The sequence below is a fragment of the Podarcis raffonei genome, chromosome 8 (assembly GCF_027172205.1).
Source record: "Podarcis raffonei isolate rPodRaf1 chromosome 8, rPodRaf1.pri, whole genome shotgun sequence".
Classification (NCBI taxonomy): Eukaryota; Metazoa; Chordata; class Lepidosauria; order Squamata; family Lacertidae; genus Podarcis; species Podarcis raffonei.
In genome coordinates, this window is record NC_070609.1 from 17,090,120 (window position 1) to 17,112,104 (window position 21,985).

General features: G+C 45.1%; 2 protein-coding genes across 3 annotated transcripts; both read left to right on the forward strand.

Moving 5' to 3' along the window:
* The first annotated feature begins 85 nt into the window (after nucleotides 1-85).
* Nucleotides 86-8,423, forward strand: LOC128418476 (uncharacterized). Of its 2 annotated transcripts, none has more exons than XM_053398183.1 (5): nucleotides 86-307; nucleotides 3,936-4,137; nucleotides 5,376-5,522; nucleotides 6,932-7,066; nucleotides 8,125-8,423. In XM_053398183.1, exons 1-5 carry the CDS (start codon nucleotides 191-193, stop codon nucleotides 8,184-8,186), a joined length of 663 nt encoding a protein of 220 aa, XP_053254158.1. In that variant the 5' UTR covers nucleotides 86-190; the 3' UTR covers nucleotides 8,187-8,423. The 2 variants fall into 2 exon arrangements, with proteins under 2 accessions (XP_053254158.1, XP_053254159.1); XM_053398184.1 differs by lacking the exon at nucleotides 86-307 and adding an exon at nucleotides 2,598-2,782.
* Nucleotides 8,424-9,918: 1,495 nt separating this feature from the next.
* On the forward strand, nucleotides 9,919-21,175 carry LOC128418479 (uncharacterized). Its single transcript, XM_053398188.1, has 5 exons — nucleotides 9,919-10,028; nucleotides 15,401-15,599; nucleotides 17,502-17,648; nucleotides 19,077-19,211; nucleotides 20,854-21,175. Exons 1-5 carry the CDS (start codon nucleotides 10,011-10,013, stop codon nucleotides 20,961-20,963), a joined length of 609 nt encoding a protein of 202 aa, XP_053254163.1. The 5' UTR covers nucleotides 9,919-10,010; the 3' UTR covers nucleotides 20,964-21,175.
* The last annotated feature ends 810 nt before the right edge of the window (nucleotides 21,176-21,985 follow it).

Consider the following 21,985-nt stretch of genomic DNA (forward strand, 5'->3'; position numbering starts at 1 on the left):
AAATGTCTGTAACTGCCATAGAACCTTCTTCACCCACCTGGCTCGCAGAAGAACTTCTCTCCACAAGAGTAGGGGTGGGAGTCAGTGGCCCAGTTTTGACCCTCCAGGCCTCCTTATATGCCCCTGGGGACTCTTTCCAGGCCACACTCCCTCCTCAGCCCCCTCCCCACACCCAGACCCAACTCTCAATATGACAGCTTTGCAGGGGAGGCTGGCCCAGTTGGGTAAATGGGCCACCGCCCTGCCAATCTCAGTGTGCCCTCAGCCAGTCCCTGCCTGTCTACCTTTGTATTTGCAACCAGTCCAGGTGCGTGGAACTGCCTGTCAGCTTCCTCCCCCTCAAGCTCAGTGTTGCCCTTGTAGAACTTAGCAGGCAGAAGAACGGGAGCAAAATTAGAGTGAGTTGGCTCTGGCTGTCATTGGTTCTGGCGCCAACTAATGTCGGTCTCCTTACCTTCTGCCCTACTAGACCCCACAGGCACCAGCCGGCCCTGTGTTTTAGTGGTGGGTGGGTGATGGAGCAGCTTGTGAATGGGGATCAAGCTTGACTCCCATCGATGGTGTCAAAACTGAAAACGTGTGATGCCATATCTCAACCTTGCTTAATTAAGTATGGCCAGGAAATTCTCTCCATGGTGGTCCCATGCCACACCGCATGTTCTGTAATGGTAGACATTACTAAGGGAAAGAGAGACTAGAGCCATAGCCTATGGCAAGGGTGTCCAGGTGTCCTACTTTTCAGCAGATGGTCCTCCATTTGAAGGTGGACCTTGAGGCCTTTACAAGCACTCAGACACCTGCAAGCATATATTCACAACAGGAAGGACTATGCCGTCTATTTGAAGGACTGCCCAACCCAAGTCTGGTTTAGAGATAAAGAACCATCGAAAGGGGGAGATGCAGTAAAGACCTTGAAGTTTCAGACTGAGCAGGCACACAGATCACCTGGTCTTACTCACTGCAAAGGATACATTGTGACTCTGCTTAATTGATAGCCATGATTTCTAAGTTTGCAGCTGTACATATAAATTGGTGTGTGCCAGATTTCTGCCGATTTGTGTCCTCATTTGTCCTGGTGATATATTTCCTCTTTTGGGGGTGATCTGTGAACAAACGAACCCCCTGATGCTATGGGCGACATGGTTAGGTCCTGTAATGTGTGTTGCCAGAGTAGATATAGGGACAGAGTTGGCATTATTTGTGTCCATGGCTGCTTAGATCCCTGGTCTAAGTAATGTAAGCATATGATTGGTTGATAAGCTTTATTATCCCCACATTGCCAGGGTGGGTGACAGCAAACACAAAACGCGATTTTAAAATGGATAAAAATCACTGCAATTTTAAAACACACAACACTGTTCCAGGATGGAACACAACAACATAAATTCAGGTGGGTCATGAAAAACAAAATATTAATTTTTAAACGGTTCATCTTAAGCATGTGCCAAAAACTGTATCCTGAAGCTGCTAGATGCCCCTCCAAGAAGGGGGAATTCCACAATATAGGGGCTGTCATGGAGGACGTCCTCTTTGGGCTGCTATTCTCTGTCCTTCTGAGGGTGATGCAACTACCAACTAAGCTCCCACTGCAGAGCTTAATGCCTGAGACAGTCAGTAAGGGATGGATATGGCCAGTGTGCTGTAGTGGTTAAGAGCGATAGACTCGCAATCTGGGGAACTGGGTTTACGTCTCCGCTCCTCCACATGCAGCTGCTGGGTGACCTTGGGCCAGTCACACTTCTTTGAAGTCTCTCAGCCCCACTCACCTCACAGAGTGTTTGTTGTGGGGGAGGAAGGGAAAGGAGAATGTTAGCCACTTTGAGACTCCTTCGGGTAGTGATAAAGCGGGATATCAAATCCAAACTCTCTCTTAATTGCTACTTCAGATGTAACAAATGCACAAGCTGAGCAGCTCCCATGGCTCATGAGGCCTTTCCAAGCACTCCCCTGACACCTGCGAGCATATATTCACAACAGGAAGGACTGGGAACCTGCCTGGTCCTTAAAACAGAAACCTGAGTTTCCTGCTGGTATTCTCTGTATCATTCCAGTAGGTGAGCACCAGAAACTGAGTTTTTCGAGACAGTGGATTATGCATCCAGCTCCATGTTTTTACGCTTTTGCAGAATTGCAGCAGCCCTGTACACCACGCAGAGATTTATTTATTTATTTATAAAAATTAATCAAGTGGTTTATAAATGCATATAAACAAATAAATAGATGGAGGTCACTTGGCACCACGTAGCTGTATCATGGCCAACGGGCTCATGGAATAGCATACTAATATAACATAAATATATATATATATATAAATGACTTCAGTTGCTTTCATGGAAGCTGGGGAACGCCAGGAACAAGCAGGAAGAGAGGTGATGTGTGGAATGCAGTAGCGGACTTCTTCAAATTTCAGCAGCGCCGTATGCAACACCAAAATCCAATGTTCCCTGCCTCTCACCTTCCATTCTAAGTCATTGTTGCAGCACTCCCTGTGGCGCCTTCTCGGCTCAGCACCCAGTGTGGGAGAACCAGCCATGCTCCCCTAAATCCGCTTCTGCGGAATGTGTGTGACATCACTGGAAGCATCACAAAGGCAGGCGTGGAAACATCAGGTGGTGGTTGCTAGGTGACCAGCACAGAGTGAAGGAGGCCTCAAACCAGTTGTTTATTCTCCGATGCCAAAGATCCGTAACAACTCCTGGCAGAGATGATAGTGACTAAGAAGTGTCTGACAATACATAGGATCCAAAGATCCATTGCCAGATTGCCTGCTCTCTTGCCCCTGGTAAGCAGGACACAGTAGGCAAGGCTCGGACACAAATGGATCCTTTATCATTCATGTATTCTTTCTTCTGCCTCTTGCTTCCTTTCGATCTCGCCTCCCTTCTCTTTCTCTCACCACCCTCTCATTCTTCCTGTGGGGTCAGGTGTGGGGGACCTTTGGCGTTCTGGATGTTGCTGAACGCCCATCACCCCTGGTCGTGGGCCACACTTGCTGGGGCTGGTGGGAGTTATAGTTCAGCAACTTCTGGAAGACCAAATGTTGCCCACACCTGTACTGCAGCTCTCAAGAGACACGTGTCTGAAATACAAAGTTGGAAAGGGCTACAGTAAAGATGCAACAGCAGGAGAGGGATATCATCATCTTGATATCCCTTTTTTATTCAGAAGGGACTCAAGGTGACTTACAGATAAAATAGAAACAGCTAAAAGCATATATTAAAAACAGCCATTAAACAGCTATTAGACATTATTAGAATTAAAACTCTGTCGGTCAGCTAGTCTATCAACAAATTGTTGTTGTTGTTGTTAGCCACTCTGAGCCCGGCTTCAGCTGGGGAGGGCGGGATAGAAATTAATTATTATTATTATTATTATTATTATTATTATTATTAGTTGCCCATCTGACTGGGTTGTCCCAGCCACTCCCTTTTGTTTTGTTTTTAATTTATTTAATTGGCTTTTCAAATTACAGTTTTACAATCACATATCCCACATACAACTTAAAAACAAGATTCCAAAAAAATCTCCTGGACTTCCCTCTTCCACTTTGTGGGTCCTATTGTTAGTCATTTCCTCCTGCACCTTTTATAATAATTCAAATCTTTTACATCTCTGTTACATCCAAAATTCACCATTAATCTACAAGTGTTATTCCAATCCTATTAACAATTTCCACTGTTTACAATGGTATTATAGATAAATTATAAATTTCCCCCATTCTTTCTTAAAATTTTGGAGCTTCCTGATTTCTGATTCTTCCGGTCATTTTTGCCATTTCGGCATAATCCATCAACTTTATCTGCCAGAGTTGCCCCAGCCACTCTGGGTGCCTCCCATCAAAATAATAAATGCTCTCCATCATTGTACCAATCACCACCATGAAAGCCTTACTGTTCTCTTAGGATGGCTTGATGTGGGCTTTCCTCTTTCCTCAGATCCTTGCCAAGATATGCTCGGCATCCTTCTACAGAAGCACCTACTGCACCTTGTGCTTTATCAACTTCATGCTGCTTGTGAATGTCATGGCGACTCCCTTATGGCTCCGACACGACTATGTGGACGGCTATTTTGTTTTCGGATTGTGGGCCATATGCAACCATCAGCTAGAGTGTGATGACGTTTTTCTCCCCGTCAATGGTGAGAGACACAAGACTGGTTTCCATTTTCTTGAGTCCCAGGACAAATGAGTTAGGAATGATCGGGGCTGTATACATTCTGTTCCATGGTAAATTGCAGGGGATTGAGGATGTGCTGTTCACAAGAAACTGGCTATCATGCTATAATAGTACTGATGCTCTTTGAGCTGGGGTGGGGGGAGGTTTGCTGTGTTTTTGGACCTTCCTTGGGGGTGTGGCTACAGGGTCTCTCATTATTAACTCCTGCTATTCAGAATTTACCAGTACAGTCACACCTTGGGTTACAGACGCTTGAGGTTGCGTTTTTTCAGGTTGCGGATTGCCACAACCTGGAAGTACCGGAACAGGTTACTTCTGGGTTTTGGTGGTTGCGCATGCGCAGAAGTGCTAAATCGTGCTTTGCACATGCGCAGATGTGCTGAATCACTGAATCACAAACTGTGCGTGCGCAGACGTGCTGCTGTGGGTTGCAGATACTGCGGGTTGTGAACGTGCACCCCGCACGGATCACGTTCACAACCCGAGCGTCCACTGTACACCACAGGATATGTGAGATGAACCAGTGAGAGAGCTTCATAGCTGAGTGTTGACTTGAACCCTCACCTGTCCACTCCTAGGCTATGTTCACACCACACATTAAACATACTATGACACCAGACTTTCCAAGTGCCCCTATTTTCCAGGGACAGTCCCAGATTTACAGAAGCCATCCCAGGTTCTGATTTGATCCTGAAATATCCCGCTTTTCCTTTTTCATCAGAGAAGTGTTGGGGGTAGGGAATAGGATATCCCTATTTTCATCGGAGAAACATTTGGAGGGAACATCTCTCTTTTCATTGGAGAAGTGTTGGAGGGTATGTCACACCACTTTAAACAGTGATAACTTCCCCCGAAGAATTCTGGGAGCTCCAGTTTGTTAAGTGTGCTTAGAGTTGTCAGCAGAGACCCCTATTCCCCTCACAAAACTATAATTCCTGGATTTCCCTGGGCAGAGCAATTGCTCTGGGAATTGTAGTTTTGTGAGGGGAATAAGTGTTTCCTAACAACTTTTAGCACCCTTAACAAACAATGGCTCCCAGAATTCTCTCCCAGAAGCCACCACTGTTTATGATACCACTTTAAATGTGTGCTTTGCATGTGGCCTAAAACACTGAACCGCTCCAACTCTAAGTAACCTGATATGGTATAATGCAGCTTTATATATCATTAATTCTTTCCCCCTCCTTTCACTTCCTCTAGAATATCTGCATGTGGTCCGTCTCCTTTTGATACTAGCCTTAATCAGTGATTTCATTGCCCTTTTTTTGTCATGGGAGCTTCTTACTCGGGTCCTGAAAAAGGTGGTATCCGAAAGCCTGCTTTCTTCTGTGGCCCACTTCAGCGCAGGTATTGTGTAAGCCATAATAGCAATATATGATAGAACAGCACTCCTGACCCCCCCCCCACCGAACCAGCTAAAAACCACAGAGCAGTGAGCCTTGGAAGAGTGTTGATTCAGGACTGAAGAGAAAGGACCAACTGTGAACACTGCAAAAGCGAGTAAATGTGAAAGGGGACAGGAATCCTGTGCCATACGGTGAGGCCTCCTCCCTGAGTGATAGTCTTTCCCTAGAGCAGGTGTGGGAAGCTTTTGTCCTTCCAGATACTGCTGAACTACAACTCCTAACAGCCCCACCAATCATGACCAATGAGCAGGGATGATGAGAACTTCAGTTTGGCAACATCTGGGAGGAAGCAGCAAAGGTACCCCACACTTGGCTTGGAAAGCAGGAGGCAAGTAGCCTCTAAATTCCCAGGGCTCATGAAGGCCATTATGTCAAGCAAATGGGCTTTATAAATAAATGAACACTACTTTGATAGGGGTTGTCCCTTGCTTAAGTCATCTCTCTCTCTCTCTCTCTCTCTCTCTCTCTCTCTCTCTCTGTGTGTGTGTGTGTGTGTGTGTGTGTGTGAAGTAAACAAGTTGGAACAAGAAGGTCAAAAGTAAAAATGGATCTTATAAAAGAAAATAGTCCATACAATTCATTTCCTTTCTGTTTAAGCCCCAGCTTTGTACACCGAGTGCTGGCAGATATAAATAATACATCTGTATGCACATGTCTGGATGTTACTTCTCCTGGTCAGATATCTTTAAACCCCTTTCACTTCCCCCCAACTTATGTGAAGACCTTGGGTTTCCTATTTCAGTCAGAAACTCACGCATGTGAATGAACAAGGCCAGGCTGAGCTGGTCATTTCTTATGTCAAGTGCCTTCCTCCTCCTCCTCCTCCTCCTCCTCTTCCCTTTATCACTGACAGGGATGCCCAGAGTAGCTGGGGCAACACAGCCAGATGGGCAGGGTATAAATAAGAAAGTTGTTGTTGTTGTTGTTATACAGGTATGTGCATTGCTCATGCATTCATATTCATGTCTGCTGAGAATAATGCCTACTAAGGTCCATGGGACTTACTCTCAAGGAAGTGAGAGTAGGGCAGGGGTCAAGTATCTGTGTCCACACATTGTTGGACTCCAGCTCCCATCGGCCCCAGCCAGCGTAGCCAGTGGTTGATGGAAGTTGCAGTCCAAAAACATCTGGAGGGCCAAAGGTTGCTCAGCCATGCAGTATAGGGCTGACTATGTGTGGTTTTAAGTTGATCTTGGGTGTTTGGAAACCTTATGTCAATTATTGATGGATATGTATGTTTAAGGTGTCCATACCAGATAATTCTGAAAATAAGATTAAGGCATCCAGAAGAAGAGGGAAAGGAGAATGGGATCACCACAAAGCCTTCTCTCGTCCTCCTTCTGCCTGCAGGTTTCTTCCTGCTCTGTTCTTTAGTGGTTACATACTGCAAGCTTGCAATTGAGGTTGATTCAGATGGGACTCATGCAGCACCATACCTGGGATTCTTCGCAGGGTGCTTTGCCTGTTCCCTGTGTTTCCTCTTAGGTAAGTACAGCCCATACACAGGAGTGGCTCACCCATGCAGTGGGCACCCCACAGGTGGCAGAGAAATGGCAGTTACCCTGCAAGATCTCACAAGCCTGCTGCCATTGTTGTCATTGTGGGAGCCGCCGTGACACCTAGGTAAAGGGGGCAGCAGTGGGAGCAACAGAAGAAGAAGAAGAGTTTGGATTTGATATCCCGCTTTATCGCTATGCGAAGGAGTCTCAAAGCGGTTAACATTCTCCTTTCCCTTCCTCCCCCACAACAAACACTCTGTGAGGTGAGTGAGGCTGAGAGACTTCAAAGAAGTGTGACTAGCCCAAGGTCACCCAGCAGCTGCATGTGGAGGAGTGGGGAAGCGAACCCGGTTCACCAGATTACGAGTCCACCACTCTTAACCACTACACCACACTGGCTGTACCTTCCCATTTCACATTAGGCAGCAAAACAGGGCACTCCAACCCTGCCCAGGCACCTTACTTTTCAGAGGGCAACCCTCTACTTGAAGAGTTGACTGGCACAAGCCCACTTTTAAGATTAGGAGCTGTCAGAAGGGAGAGCTGCAGGAGACTTGGCGTTGCCCACCACCAATGAGCAGCACAACAGCCATGGCACTTCTAGGGGATGAGGTCCCATCAATCCACCCCCACAATAAAATATTTGAGGAATCCAGAACCCTGCAAAGTTGGTGGCCCTTGCCATTCAAATGGTGTGTCATCTTGTGATTGATTATGTGGAGCGAGGCTTACCTGGGCCCCCATTATTTTATTCAAGTTGGCACCCCTGGTGAGCAACACCTGTTCAGCAGTGTAGTTTGTTAAGGGTGCTGGGAGTTGTAAGGAGACCCTTGCACAGTGCTGCAATTCCCAGAGTTCTCTGGGAAGAGGGATGGGCTTAAGCCACTCTGAGAATTATAGCTCTGACACCTTTGCTAGCTAAATAAATCAAAATCATATAGCTGAAATTCTAAAATTATTGTTATTACTTGCTTAGTGGATTCTGAACAACAGTCTTGTTGGACTAGTGATGGCTTTTTTATTTTCTACTTCCCCTGCACCTAGGAACCCTAAGTCTGCTGCAGCACAGGAGGTGGTTCTTTGGAAATAAAATAATGAAGATCTAAATAAATAACACCAGCCGTGGGTTCAAAGTGCATTACTGTTGGATCACATGTGCAGTCTTTGGGCTGTACCCATCATCGCAGACATTCTTCTCCATAAGCCACATACCAGTTCCTGGAGCCTGTCTGGAAAATGGAAATTCTGTGTGGTGATGTCACTTAACAGAGTCACTGGAGATGTTTAAGGACTTCAGCAAGATACACATAGCAGCATTAAAAATAAACTATTTGTCAAATAGATGTTTCTCAATCTGATATGTAATGCTATGCACACTCACTTTATTATTCAGTTTCTCGTGGCTAGTTTTGTCTCTGCGTTAATTTTATTCAAAAGCCCACACCTCTCCAATTGTTCACTTCTGGCTAGGGATGAGGGAGAAAGTCAGTTCAGTTTTCAGCATGAACAATTCACTTTCCAAATCAGTACATGAACTGAAACACAGCTATCCTTTGAAATTTGCACTTCTCTGAAGTTTGTAATATGACTCCAAACCCACAATGGGTACAGAAGTAAGTGTGTGTAGAGGGGCAAAGTGTGCATCAAAATGCTTATGTTAGGTAGAATGGCAGAAGAACATGTATTATATAGTCGGAAGCTGCTTGAAATAATGTTAATAATTTGGTAAAATTGCAACTACGAAGAAACTATGAAGCAAACACAATTTTCAGGAGGATTTCCCATGTTTCATGTGGAAACATTTTGTTTGTTTGTTTTTGTGGGTTTTTTTTAAAATCACATACAGATGTGGAAATGTGAATAAGAAATTGAGAGAAACTGGAATTGATAGATTCCCATATTTCTGGACAACTTTGCACTATTTTTAGTCTGGTGAACATGAGGGAGAAATTTGATTCAGTTCGCAGTTAGAGGCAAACTTACCTCACTTGCCTTTTGCACAATGATATGTGAGCAGGAACACATCCATCCTTTAAAACATGTACTTATCTGAATTTTGTAGTACAATTCTGCAGCCAAGCAATGGCTACAAGGGAGGCTTTTTCTGGCATGGGGGGGGGAGAGGAGAGGAAGAGATGAGAAGAGTTTCCAGGCCCAATTCAAGGTGTTCACATGGATATTTAAAGTCTTAAATGAGGCCCCAAATATCTGAAAGACTGCCAACAGACCCTTCTGAGTGCTAAAATCACCACATTGGCTACCTGTGGTATGAAATCAGAGGCTTCTTTCATTCTAAAGAAGAAACTTTGTGTAGGACAGCTAGTAAAAGGTAAAGGACCCCTGGACAGTTGAGTCCAGTCAAAGGCAACTATGGGGTTGCGGCGCTCATCTCTCTTTCAGGCCAGGAGAGCCAGTGTTTGTCCACAGACAGCTTTCCAGGTCATGTGGCCAGCATGACTAAACCGCTTCTAGCACAACTGAACGCTGTGATGGAAACTAGAGCGCATGGAAACACTGTTTACCTTCCCACTGCAGCGGTACCTATTTATCTACTTGCACTGGTATACTTTTGAACTGCTAGGCTGGCAGGAGCTGGGACAGAGCAACAGGAGCTCACCCCATTGTAGGGATTTGAACTGCCAATCTTCCATTCAGCAAGCACCAGAGGCTCTGTGGTTTAACCCACAGCGCCACCTGCGTCCCTCAGGACAGCTAGTACATTGCTATTAAAACATGACTTTCATTGTTCCCATGGGAGCTGGGGATTGTTAGGTCTAGGCAGAAAGAGGGGTGTGTGACATCATTGGAAATATCACAAAGGCAGACATGGAAACCACCCAGAATCATGCTTGCTAGATGAGCAGCACAGAGGAAAGGAGACAGTGTTCCTGTGATCTGATGCTGAAGGACAGAACCAACTATAGGGAGAGATGATACTGAGCAATAAGGTACATCCCAATCCACAGACCCAAGAATATGCTACCAAATCATTTTGTATCTTGCATCTGGTCAAGAAGACAGAGCAGGCAAGACTCCGGCAAGCTGCTCCTTTATTCACAAACTTTTTTCCAGCGGCAGTAATGCTTCTGAATACTAGTAGCTGGAAACTGTGGGAGAGGAGAAGGCTCTTGTTCTCGGGTCCTGTTTGAATGTTTCCCTCAGGTATCTGGTTGGCCACTGAGAGAACATTATGCTTGTGTAGATGAGCTAGTGGCCTGATCCAAGAGGTCCTTTTGTGTTCTTAAGTTCCATATAGTTCTTGCCCCTCTGCCTTCCAGTCATCCCCCCCCTTCTCCTTCCTCTTTACCCCTTTCTTTTAGGGACACATGTGTGGAAAATGAACTGGGAAGCACAGGCAGTTGGCATCCTTTTCCAGGAGTGGAGGGTCCAACACTCTGGCGGGGTTTAACAATCAATCCCTCTTCCAGGGAACTCTGAAAACTGTATCTCTGCATGGGGAGGAAAGGGGTTTTCCTAACATCTCTCAACGCGCTTAGCAAACCACAGCTGCTAGGATCCTTTGGAGGAGTAATAATAATAATAATAATAATAATAATAATAATAATAATAATAATATATACCCCACCCATCCAGCTGGGTTTCCCCAGCCACTCTGGGTGGCTTCCAACAGGATTTGAAAAAAATAAAAATAAAATATCAAACATTTAAAACTTCCCTAAACAGGGCTGCCTTCAGATGCCTTCTAAAATCAGACAGTTGTTTACGTCCTTGACACCTGATGGGAGGGCGTTCCACACGGCGGGTGCCACTACTGAGAAGGCCCTCTGCCTGGAGGAAGCTGTGTCTGTTTAAGGCGACATGATATTGCTTCCAATGTGTAGTGCAGTTAGGGCAGGTGGAACTCTGTTAAGAAGAATCCCAGAGCAGAGCCAACTAATGCTAGTTTTGTCCCCATCGGCTTCCCAAGTTATGTTCTACAAGGGTAAACACGAAAACTAAGGAAGGCCTGGAAACTAACAGATAGTACTGTTACGATAATGAAGCAATGCTGCTGCAAAGTCCTAGCTTGAAAAGTAAAAATGATGGGAATGTTGGGACTGTCCGTGGGAAAAAGAGGGACAGTCAATTCACAGTGCGAAGCACCGGAATTAGCTCAGAGTGAAAGAATCACCGATCGAGACCTTGCCTGCGCTTGCTGGGGAATGCAGCCAGGGAGGTCAACAGGGAATCAAGCCGGGTGCCTGGGATTGCTGCCAGCTTCTCATGAGAAGGGCTTGAATTTCCCGACATATAGTAGCACCGAGCCGATGGCATCGATCCATGAAAGCAGCTAAAGAGGTTGATGGATCGTACTTCATCCTCTGCAAGGAGATAAAGGTGTTTGTGGTAGCGTGCGGATGGAGGCTACAACGAACGGCTGAACACCGGAGCAGACGTTTTTGCTGATAAGCAAGGAGCAACGGAACCCCCAAGGTATGCTGATTTATGGGCTAAAAAGAGTGAACGCAGATTGATACTTCTCTGGTTCACAAAAGCTGTTTTTTGGATAGAAAAACAGCACTGAGAGACAGCCACATTCCTCACATTCTTGGGACTGATAACAGTTTGCTGCTGAATCCTGGAATGTCCAGTTGCTAAGCAATGAGACTTCAGTCTTTTCAGAAAAGTGGAAAGTTACTAGCCAACACGGAAGTGAGGCTGGGACTGTAAGAGGCAAGAAAAACAACGTTTGTTTTGACTGCTATCTCACTGCTCTTGGAGGGACTTTCCAAAGCAGCCAGTGTTTAGCTGCCAGGTGCAAAGAGTAAACAGCCAGCTATTAGATTTTAGAAGGCTCGAGAGTGAGAGCTCAGACTTGGATTCAAAATGGATACCAAGAAGGGGGGAGGCTTACCTTACCCACCTCCACTGACTAATGACAATTATGCCTCATGGTCTGTAAAGATGAAAGCCCTGCTTCAGAATCAGAGGATTTTTGGGGTGATTGATAACCCCATCCCTCCTGCACCAACACCAAGTTGGAATTCACAGAATGTGAAAGCCAGGACGGCCATAATTCTGTGTGTCTCAGATGATCAACTTGTGCATATTCAGGATTTGGAATACGCGCGTGAGATTTGGCAAACGCTGCATAGAATACATCAAAGAGATGCTGGTTCTTCAGCGTTGCTGCATTTTGAAAAGCTGACCAATCTTAGGCTAGCGCCTGATGGAGATATACAAGCGCATCTGACAGAGATGAAATTCTTACGCCAGCAGATGGCGCAATGCAATTTTCCTCTACAGGAAGAGATATTCTGTTTCATGATTATTAACAGCCTTAATCGGACTTATAAAACGGTTGCAAGTCAGCTGGGTTCTCTACCAGCCAGAGATCTAACGGCGGAGAGAATTTGTGCCGTGATTCTCAATGAGAGAGACAGACTTGCTGCAATAGATGTCAAAGACAGGGGGAGAGAAGTTCGGAGTTCTAACACCCCCACTGCTAGTGCAAAAGAAGAACAGGCTGTTGCTTTGAACGTTGTCCGTTGTTTCAATTGTGGACAGACTGGGCATCTTCAGCGGAACTGTAAGAGGCCACATCAACAGAAAGGAGCTAAAGGGAGCTCTGCAAAGCCTGAGGCGTCAGGCAAAAGTCGTACCAAGTCCCAGGTGAAACCTGCAATGGCTTTGATGGCACTAAAAGCCACACCAGAAGTGGAGAACACTTTTGTTTTGGACACTGGAGCGACCCAACACATGACATCTCACCGAGGACTGTTTTCAACGTTTAAGAAGCAAAGCTTCGCTGTGAAACAGGCCAATGGCCAGGAGCTGGAAGCGACCGGGTTTGGAACTGTGTATCTTGAAAGTCTGAACTTGACTATTAACAATGTGTATTTGGTTCCTGATTTAAAGTTCAATCTGCTGAGTCTTTCGCAGATCACAAAGAAAGGACTGACTTTGTCCTATGATAGAGAAAGCTGCAAAATCTACAAAGATGGAGAGCTGTATCTTTCCGCCAGAGAGAAAGATGGACTGTATTTGTTGACTTTTGATCAAAGTGATTGCATAAAGTGTAATGCATCTGAATCTAACATGATTTATCTTGCAGGTATGTTGAACGACGTCCGGAAGGCGACCAAAGTTAACAGTGCATTTCAGCGAGTGTATGCTGATGTGATTGGTCCTCTAGCCCCATCTAGAGGCAATGCAAGATATTATCTTGTGTGTGTGGATTATTTCACTCATTATGTATGGATATACATATTGCAGAAACCACAAGAAGCCTTAGAAAGGTTTAAAGAGTTTTGTGACAAGGTTAAAACTGTTCATGATGCTAACATTGATTGTCTTTTCACAGATGAAAAGCCAGTTTTTCTTTTACAGGATTTTCAGGATTTCCTGGATAAGAAAGGGATAAGGCACAAGACTGCTGTTTCTGCAGGAGCATGGAACAAAAGTGTCTGTGTGCAAGTGAACAAAGAATTGCAAAATGGGATGAAGGCGCAATTGCTGAGTTCACATTTGCCACATGAGTTTTGGGCAGAATCGCTATTGTGTTTTTGTTACTCGTGGTTGAGAAAGGTTTCAAAAGGTTTGGGATGTTCTCCTTTTGAAAAGCTATTTCACAGAAAACCTTCTGTAGCCCATTTTAAGGTTTTTGGGTCCCAAGTCAGGACTGAAGCTCCAGGTGAAGTAAAGAATGCCAAAGGCATTTTTGTGGGTTATGAAAAGGGTCTCTACAGAGTAATTTTGTCTGAATCTGGTCAGGTGATTCTCACAAAATTTCTAGAGAGTGCTCCTGAACAGGAGAGAGTAATTGTTCACACATTTCCCACTGAGGATAATTCAGATGGTGATGATGATTTTACTGACTACAGTGGTACTGAGAGTGACAGTGATAGCTCAAGGAGCTCAGTTGACACAGTCATTGAGAGGAAATCTCACACAATGGCTAGACCTTCACAGGTGGAGGATGAACCACTGTTTACTATTGGAACTGGTTCTCCAAAGAGTCCTGAGACTGAACCAGTGAGCAAAGAGGATCAGCACCTCATACGCAGGTCCGAGAGAGTTACAAAGGGTGTACCACCCAAGAGGTATTCCAAAGAGTTTGCTAACTCAGCTGTTGCATGTGTTACTATTGTTAACAACTCAAGACAGGTTGAAGCTGTGTCTAAGTCAGAGACAAGACACAACAGGGAGTTGCTAAGCGTAACACTACATTCCCTAGCCAAGGTAATGCAGATGCACTCATTCCTTGGAAGTCAGACAACCAGAGAGGTACACTGGGGAAACCAGTGGCGGGTAGTTCCAAGGGTGGAACTGAAACAACAGGGGAGTGTTATATGTAACAACTGTTTGTTTTCTTCTCTGGATCAAGCTATGTTCGCAGTGCACATTGATTCTTATGGGGGAGTATGTTACGATAATGAAGCAATGCTGCTGCAAAGTCCTAGCTTGAAAAGTAAACATGATGGGAATGTTGGGGCTGTCCGTGGGAAAAAGAGGGACAGTCAATTCACAGTGTGAAGCACCGGAATTAGCTCAGAGTGAAATATGAGCTCTTCCGTTTATTCCTGTCTGGGATGTACAGGAAGTGTTTGTTACAACACTGCTGGAGTCTGAAGAGAGCAGTCATGTTTTTTTGTAACGCTGCAAAGACAGAAATAAAAGCATGTTTCTGTCTATCTCTTTCCCCTGCCAGGGGAAGAGGGGGTGTGTTCTTCTCACGTTTGAGAAGAATCGCCGATCAAGACCTTGCCTGCGCTTGCTGGGGAATGCAGCCAGGGAGGTCAACAGGGAATCAAGCCGGGTGCCTGGGATTGCTGCCAGCTTCTCATGAGAAGGGCTTGAATTTCCTGACAAGTACTACCCTCTCAACTGGTTCGAAGTAAGAAGGCAGGCATGTGAGGATTTTCTGAGAGCAGACTGAGGTTTGTTGGGCATTTCCCCATTCTTCCAAATGGACCATTCTCTACTGAGATGGACCAAATAGTCTCATTCCATATAAGGGAGCTTCCTTTGTTCCTATGAGCACCTCCCAAACCACCTTGCAAGTCCAATGGCACAGAGAACACATCTGGTAGGAGCCTATGGAGTGCAGGAGATGTGCCATTCATCAGGCCAGAGGGCTGATCCTTTAAGAGACTCTAGTTGTTCAAAAGGAGACGTAGCCTAGACGAGGTGGACTGGAGTGTGACCATCCCAAGCCTTATGAGAGTACATTGCTCACTAGGAGGTCTCAATGGTACTGAAACAAGCAACCTGCATTGTTTTATCACCTCCTTCCTGTTACCAGGACAGTTCCCCACAACTGCTCTGACATATCAATGTGATGCCTGATGACACTGGACTCCCCCTCCCCTTTCTGCAGGTCCTCCTCAAGATCTGCCAGGCAACTTTCCGGGAAAAGACATACTTTACTTTGTGCTGCATCAACCTCATCTTGCTCGTAATTGTCATAGGATCTCCCTTAATGCTATGGCATCATTATGAAGATGCTCAATATTTAATGTTGGGATGGTGGACCATATGTGATCAGTTAGGATGCGATGCCATTTTTGTCATAAATGGTAAGTGGCATGCTTGGTTAATATTGGGGATGGGTGGGGAGTTCCTGGGCCAAATGGGTAATTGTTAATTGATTATCAGGGCTATAAATGGTGCAGTATGCTAAGCTGAAATTATGCTATGTTAGCAATACTATCACCACCACAAAAACAACCAACTGAGCAAATTAATGCATGTTTTAAACTGCATACTGTAGTCTGCACATTTCTACTACTTTGCCAAATTTAGGGTCGGACCATTGTAGGTACGAGACACACTGGGATTTTTCTCCCGTCCATCCAGCACTTCAACTAGCAGCAGGGTAACATGTGCCTCCATCATGAGCAAGATCCAGTTGATCTATTTTCTTAGAGATGATTCATGGGGGCTCTGCTACCCAGTAGGCAGAAGTCAAAGAGAGAGAACAGAAAAATGCCACCTGGATAATTCTGGCTCTATAGAGACACCTGGTTACTCCTGTTCTTGATACCAGACTTGAGTATGGTTTTGATCATGAAAATATTTTGAAAGCCACTTGAAAGCCTTTGGGGGCAATACAGGGAAGATATAAGAATTCTAAATAAGTAAACAGGTGTTATGGGGAGAGCAACTCCCACCAGAGCCACAGCATGCAGGCAGGGGAGGCCAGATTCATTCCTCTCCATTATGATCCCAACAAAGAACACCTCCATCTCCTCGGAACGAGGTGGAGCTCTCATTGAGCTATTGCTGACAGGTTTATTGTTGCTTTTGATTGGTTATCTTTCACTATGCATTTTCTTGTTTGCTGCTTTGCACATTTTACAGTGGTACCTTGCAAGATGAAATTAATTCGTTCTGCGAGTTTTTTCGCCTTGCGAATTTTTCGTCTTGCGAAGCACGGATGCACCCTGGTATTAACGGTTTTAAGAAAAAGGAAACAAACTCGCAAGACGTTTTCGTCTTGCGAAGCAAGCCCATAGGGAAATTCGTCTTGCGAAGCAACTCAAAAAACGAAAAACTCTTTCGTCTTGCGAGTTTTTCGTCTTACGAGGCATTCGTCTTGCGAGGTACCACTGTATATGGAAAGGCAGAACATCCAGTTAGCAAAGACATTTTGCTCTTAATTGGTGTCCATCCTTTAGCTGGGCTGACCTTTAGATGTGGCTTTTTAAAGTTGTTGCAGGATGAGTATTTTTAGGTATTATTTAATTAAAAAAATCTTTTGTGCATTTCAATTTGACATTCACTGCTTTTTTTAAAAAAAATGTAATTCTCTCTGAGACAAGAAGAATTGCTTTATGCGACAGATATTAATCATGAAATAATAAAACACTCGCCAGGGACATATCATTTGGGGGAAAGGCTCAGGACCTCAGCACGACGGTCAAAGCCAATGATCTGAAATGAAATGTTGGAGGGGTGGCCCAAGACATTTCAGAACCTGAGGCGGTCCCCAAAATGGTGCTCGCCTCCCTGCCAGGGAAGAGGGGTGAGGCAAGATCTACATCAGGGGCAAGGTGGGAGGGGATTCTTCTGCCTGAGGCAGTCAGCTCACCTTGTCTCATGGGTGGGTTGGCCCTATGTATTGGCCCTATGTATTGTAATACTGCTTGGAACAAATCTCCAAAAAGCCCTATGTATTGTAATACTGCTTGGAACAAATCTCCAAAAAGCTAGGAAGGAGGATGCAGAAGGTCTTGGACACACAAAATTCTAGTTGGGGCAGAAATGGGGTGAGGAACATGTGGTCCTCCAGAGGTTGCTGGGCTACAGCTCTTATCATTCCTGGTCATTGCCCAGGCTGGCAAGGGCTGATGAGAGTTGCAGTCCAGTGACAACCAGAGGGCCACAGGTGAGTCACCAATGCCTGAGTTAGTCTAAGGAAGCTTAATATTTAATAATTTTGTGTGTGTGTGTGTGTGTGTGTGTTTAAACCCTTCCAGGATATATGGAGGCTACTCAGATCCTTTCAATATTAGCTGTCCTTATGAGTTTAATTGCTGTGGTTTCATCACGGGATCTCCTCTCTCGCCTTGCAACCGTGAAGATATGTGAAGCCCTGATTTCTTCTCTGGCTAACTTCAGCACAGGTATGCTTGAAAGCATGTGGCACTGTCTCTAAAACCTCAGAAACCAGAGGTCTGGGGCCAGGGAGAGATGGACACCATTTACTGCAATGTACGCCTTCAGTGGCTCAAATAGCATCTTGCTCCTAACTAACAAAAATAAAAAAATAAAGCATACTAAATCAGAGAAAATATGCAATTCCGCACCATTGGCATAATATATAGAGGTGGGAGGGGGTCATTTGAATCCTTGATCAGGATCAACTGAGCACAGAATTTCTATTTTTAATGAGACATTAAATAAACCTTGTTGATTTAATTGAGTCAATGTACACATTGGCCGATGTTCTTGGTAATAATGATAAAATACATTCTTATAATGTTTTTATTTTATTTATTTATTGCACCTATATCCCACTTTTTTTCTTCCAAGGACCTCAAGGGGGTGTACATGGTTCTCCCCAATCCTCATTTAATCCCCACAACAACTCTGTGAGGTGGGTTAGGCCAAGAGACAGTGACTGGCCCAAGGGAACCCAGTGAGCTTCATGGCTGAGTGGAGAACTGAACTCTGGTCTCCCAGGTCCCAGTCTGAAACTTTAACCACTATACCACACTGGCTGTAAATGTACACAGTGCCTGATGTCCATAGTAATGATAACAGCTCAAAGTACAGTGGTACCTTGGGTTAAGTACTTAATTCGTTCTGGAGGTCCATTCTTAACCTGAAACTGTTCTTAACCTGAAGCACCACTTTAGCTAATGGGACCTCCTGCTGCTACTGCACTGCTGGAGCACGATTTCTGTTCTCATCCTGAAGCAAAGTTCTTAACCCGAGGTACTATTTCTGGGCTAGTGGAGTCTGTAACCTGAAGCATATGTAACCTGAAGCATATGTAACCTGAGGTACCACTGTACATTATGACGATTATATTTATATTGTGCTAGCTGCATACCTAGAACATCACAAACAACAAGTAAGACAGGTCTTTACTCCACTGGAATTTAGAATTTAAGACATTTGATGAGGAAACAGCAATGGAAGGTGGGAATGGCGTTTTGGACAGACGTGTGATGATTTTGATTACATGAACTTTGGAGTTGCATGCATATATGAAATCAGGTGTGCAGGTAAAGATGGTACAGAGCCAACAAAGGATTTGCAAAGCACTGTGAACAGCACCCCACACAGCCCTTTACAAACTCTGACAACCAGCCAGTTGGGTGCTTGAAGAGAGTCCTGCATAGTGCTTTGAAGTCCTGACAACCAGCAGCAACACGGCAGCATGGGATAATGGGTGGAATTGTTTAATGGCAAGGGAGACCTCCGGTCAGCTGAAGATCTGGAATGTGGGAAGAGTGGAGGAGATGAACAGGGACAGAAAGAGAAACCAGGCTCCAAAGGCAAGGAGGGACACACATCACCCCACGCTTCTTTGCCTTTGCCTGCAGGAATCATCCTGGTGTGCTCTCTGGTGATTACAGACATGAAGCTTAGAACCGAAGTAGATACAGATGGCACTCGCCTCACACCTTTCTGCGGTTTCTTCCTAGCTTGCTTTGTCTGCATCTTGTGCTTTCTCTTGGGTGAGTACACTCAATGGGACCATGGCACAGGTGGGAGGCATGGGATGCAGGTGAAGCTGGGAGTCTAGGAGAGCTAGTCTACAATCTCACCTGACATGGTCATGAAGGTAGATTTCTCAGGGTGTGCTGACCCCTGGGATTTCCCCAAATGCAAGGGACTCCACATAATTTGTGGGAGTGAGAGACTGAATTTGTGCATTGATGTTGTTCTTTTTCATGTTGTTGTTATTGGAGTGCTAATCTAGACAAGGACACCATAATGAGACATGGCAAAGTGAAAAGGTATCTTGTTCTGTGAAAGTGCATGCAGATTTTCAGGCAGACTTCCTGAAGAAAAGTGCACAAAACTAATGTGGAAATTGGGGGGGGGCACTTAAGGCTGGGAAATTTAGAAACAGAGAGTATCTGAAACTGACCAGTCCCACATGACACTTGATACAAACAGCATGAAATACATAAAAAGAATAGAGATGAATTTACATACCAAAAGGAAGTTCTTGCTTTACCATCTGCTTCCTCATTGCTATTGAAGATAGAAGGGTTTTGGTTTGCCATGCCATTAATTTAAAGAGTAATCTATTACACAGAAAGAGGTCAAAGTTCCAAGGGGTCGTCTGCATAGAACTCTCAGTAGGGAAAAGCCCACCTTTCTCTAGGCTCCCTATAGAAACTGCAATATGAATGGAAGTGACTTGTAGATTCTGTTTCCCTGTTTCCACAAGAAGGTGTTCACTGAGCAGAATGTTACCACGCTGGCCAGTTCGAAGAGTAGAGACTGATGAGCATTAAAGAGGTCCTTGATTTGTTGAAGCTTTCAAAACAAACACATCACTAGCAGTATCATTAGTATGGGATAAATAGGTTCCCATAACCTTTTTCAAAGCAAAGGTTGCTTGTTTTTTTCCAGCATTCCTAGGAAAGATGACAGGGACGCGGGTGGCACTGTGGGTTAAACCACAGAGCCTAGGACTTGTCGATCAGAAGGTCAGCGGTTCGAATCCCCACGATGGGGTGAGCTCCCGTTGCTCAGTCCCTGCTCCTGCCAACCTAGCAGTTTGAAAGCACGTCAAAGTGCAAGTAGATAAATAGGTACCACTCCGGTGGGAAGGTAAACGGCGTTTCCATGCGCTGCTCTGGTTCGCCAGAAGCGGCTTAGTCATGCTGGCCACATGAGCTGTACGCCGGCTCCCTCGGCCAATAAAGCGAGATGAGCGCCGCAACCCCAGAGCTGGTCACGACTGGACCTAGTGGTCAGGGGTCCCTTTACCTTTACCTTTAGGAAAGATGACACTATGCACAATAGGAACTCATAGCGACCTTATGCTGACTCAGTGCTTTTTCTCCCCTCAGACAGTGACTCTCAGTGGCTACAGACTGGACTTCCCTTCTACCAGTTTTCAGCTGGGGGTTGCTAAATATTTTTGCAGGATTGTTGAGTGTTTGCACACTGAGCTATGACTCACCATTTCAGCAAGATAGTGTCCTTTAACACGGGTGGGTTGGCTGAAGTTGTTAGTGCTCACCTGAAACTACTTTGGTGACACTGTCACCTGGGCGTCTTTACTAGTTACAAAAAAATGCACCGTGAAACAGCCAAGTTGCAGGACGAATCGTTATGATCCGCTCTTTCCCTCTTTTCCAGGCACACAGAGCCTGCTGCGGCACTTGGGCTTCACTTCAGCAGAGGAGAGGTTGTGCGTGGAAATATCCCCAGAGAAGAGTACACACCACCACACAGAGCTGCAATTGTAGACCATAGTCCATATCTACAACCACAGACGTTTCCCTATTGGAGCTAAACATGGGACCCTGGAACATGATTGGATAATGGTTTAGGATGGTCTGCCTTGGCTAACCTGGTGGCCTCCACATCTCTCCGGAACAGCTGATTACTTTACTCTCAATTTTTACCCACATCACTTTTACTCAGCAACATTGAAAAATACAATAAAATAATAAAAACAGTTGACAGCTGGGTGTTTCTCAGTCAGAGGCAAGACAACAGATGATCACATAATTCTCCAATACCTCATGGCTATTTTTTGTCTCTCTACTAATCAGTGGTTCTACTCAGGGGTATTGATTTTTCAGTCTTGCCTGTTGCCTCATATGTAGGCAGGGATTGAGTTGGCATCTCCAGGCTGTTCCCCCAACCATGCCTGCCTCATACCATCAGTCCCATCCATGTTTGCACCCGGTTTTACTGGATGTAGTGATGTCTCATGGCCAGGACAGCCCCTAACTACCTCCCAACAGGAGGAATGTAAGAACCTGCCCATTCCAGTTATCTCAGTTTCCTCATATTTCCAAGCTTATAGCCAGTACGGCTTAGTGGTTGGAGTGTTCAACTAAGACATGAAAGTTCATAATCCTCACTCAGCTATGAAGCTCACTGGTTGACATTGAGCCAGTCACTGTCTCTAAGTCTAACCTACCTTACAGGGTTGTTGCAGAGATTAAATGAGGAGGGGGAGAGCCATGTATGCTACCTTGGAGAAAGCGTTGGGGATGTAAACACAATAAATAAACAAATGAAAATTTCAGTTCTCCACTCTTCTGCTGCAATTGACACCCCCCCGTTTTGTCGTTGTAGTTATTTTTAAAAGCCCTTATGTCAATCACCATTTTAGTGTGAATTTCTCCCGAGGAACAAAAGAGGATGTCTCCTAATGAAAAGCAGCTACTCTGGTCTCTCTCCTCGAGACTCTATTCCTGGACGGAGGGAAGATTCCATGGCAGTTGGAAGCCAAGACTCTTGGAAGCTGGGCGGCCAT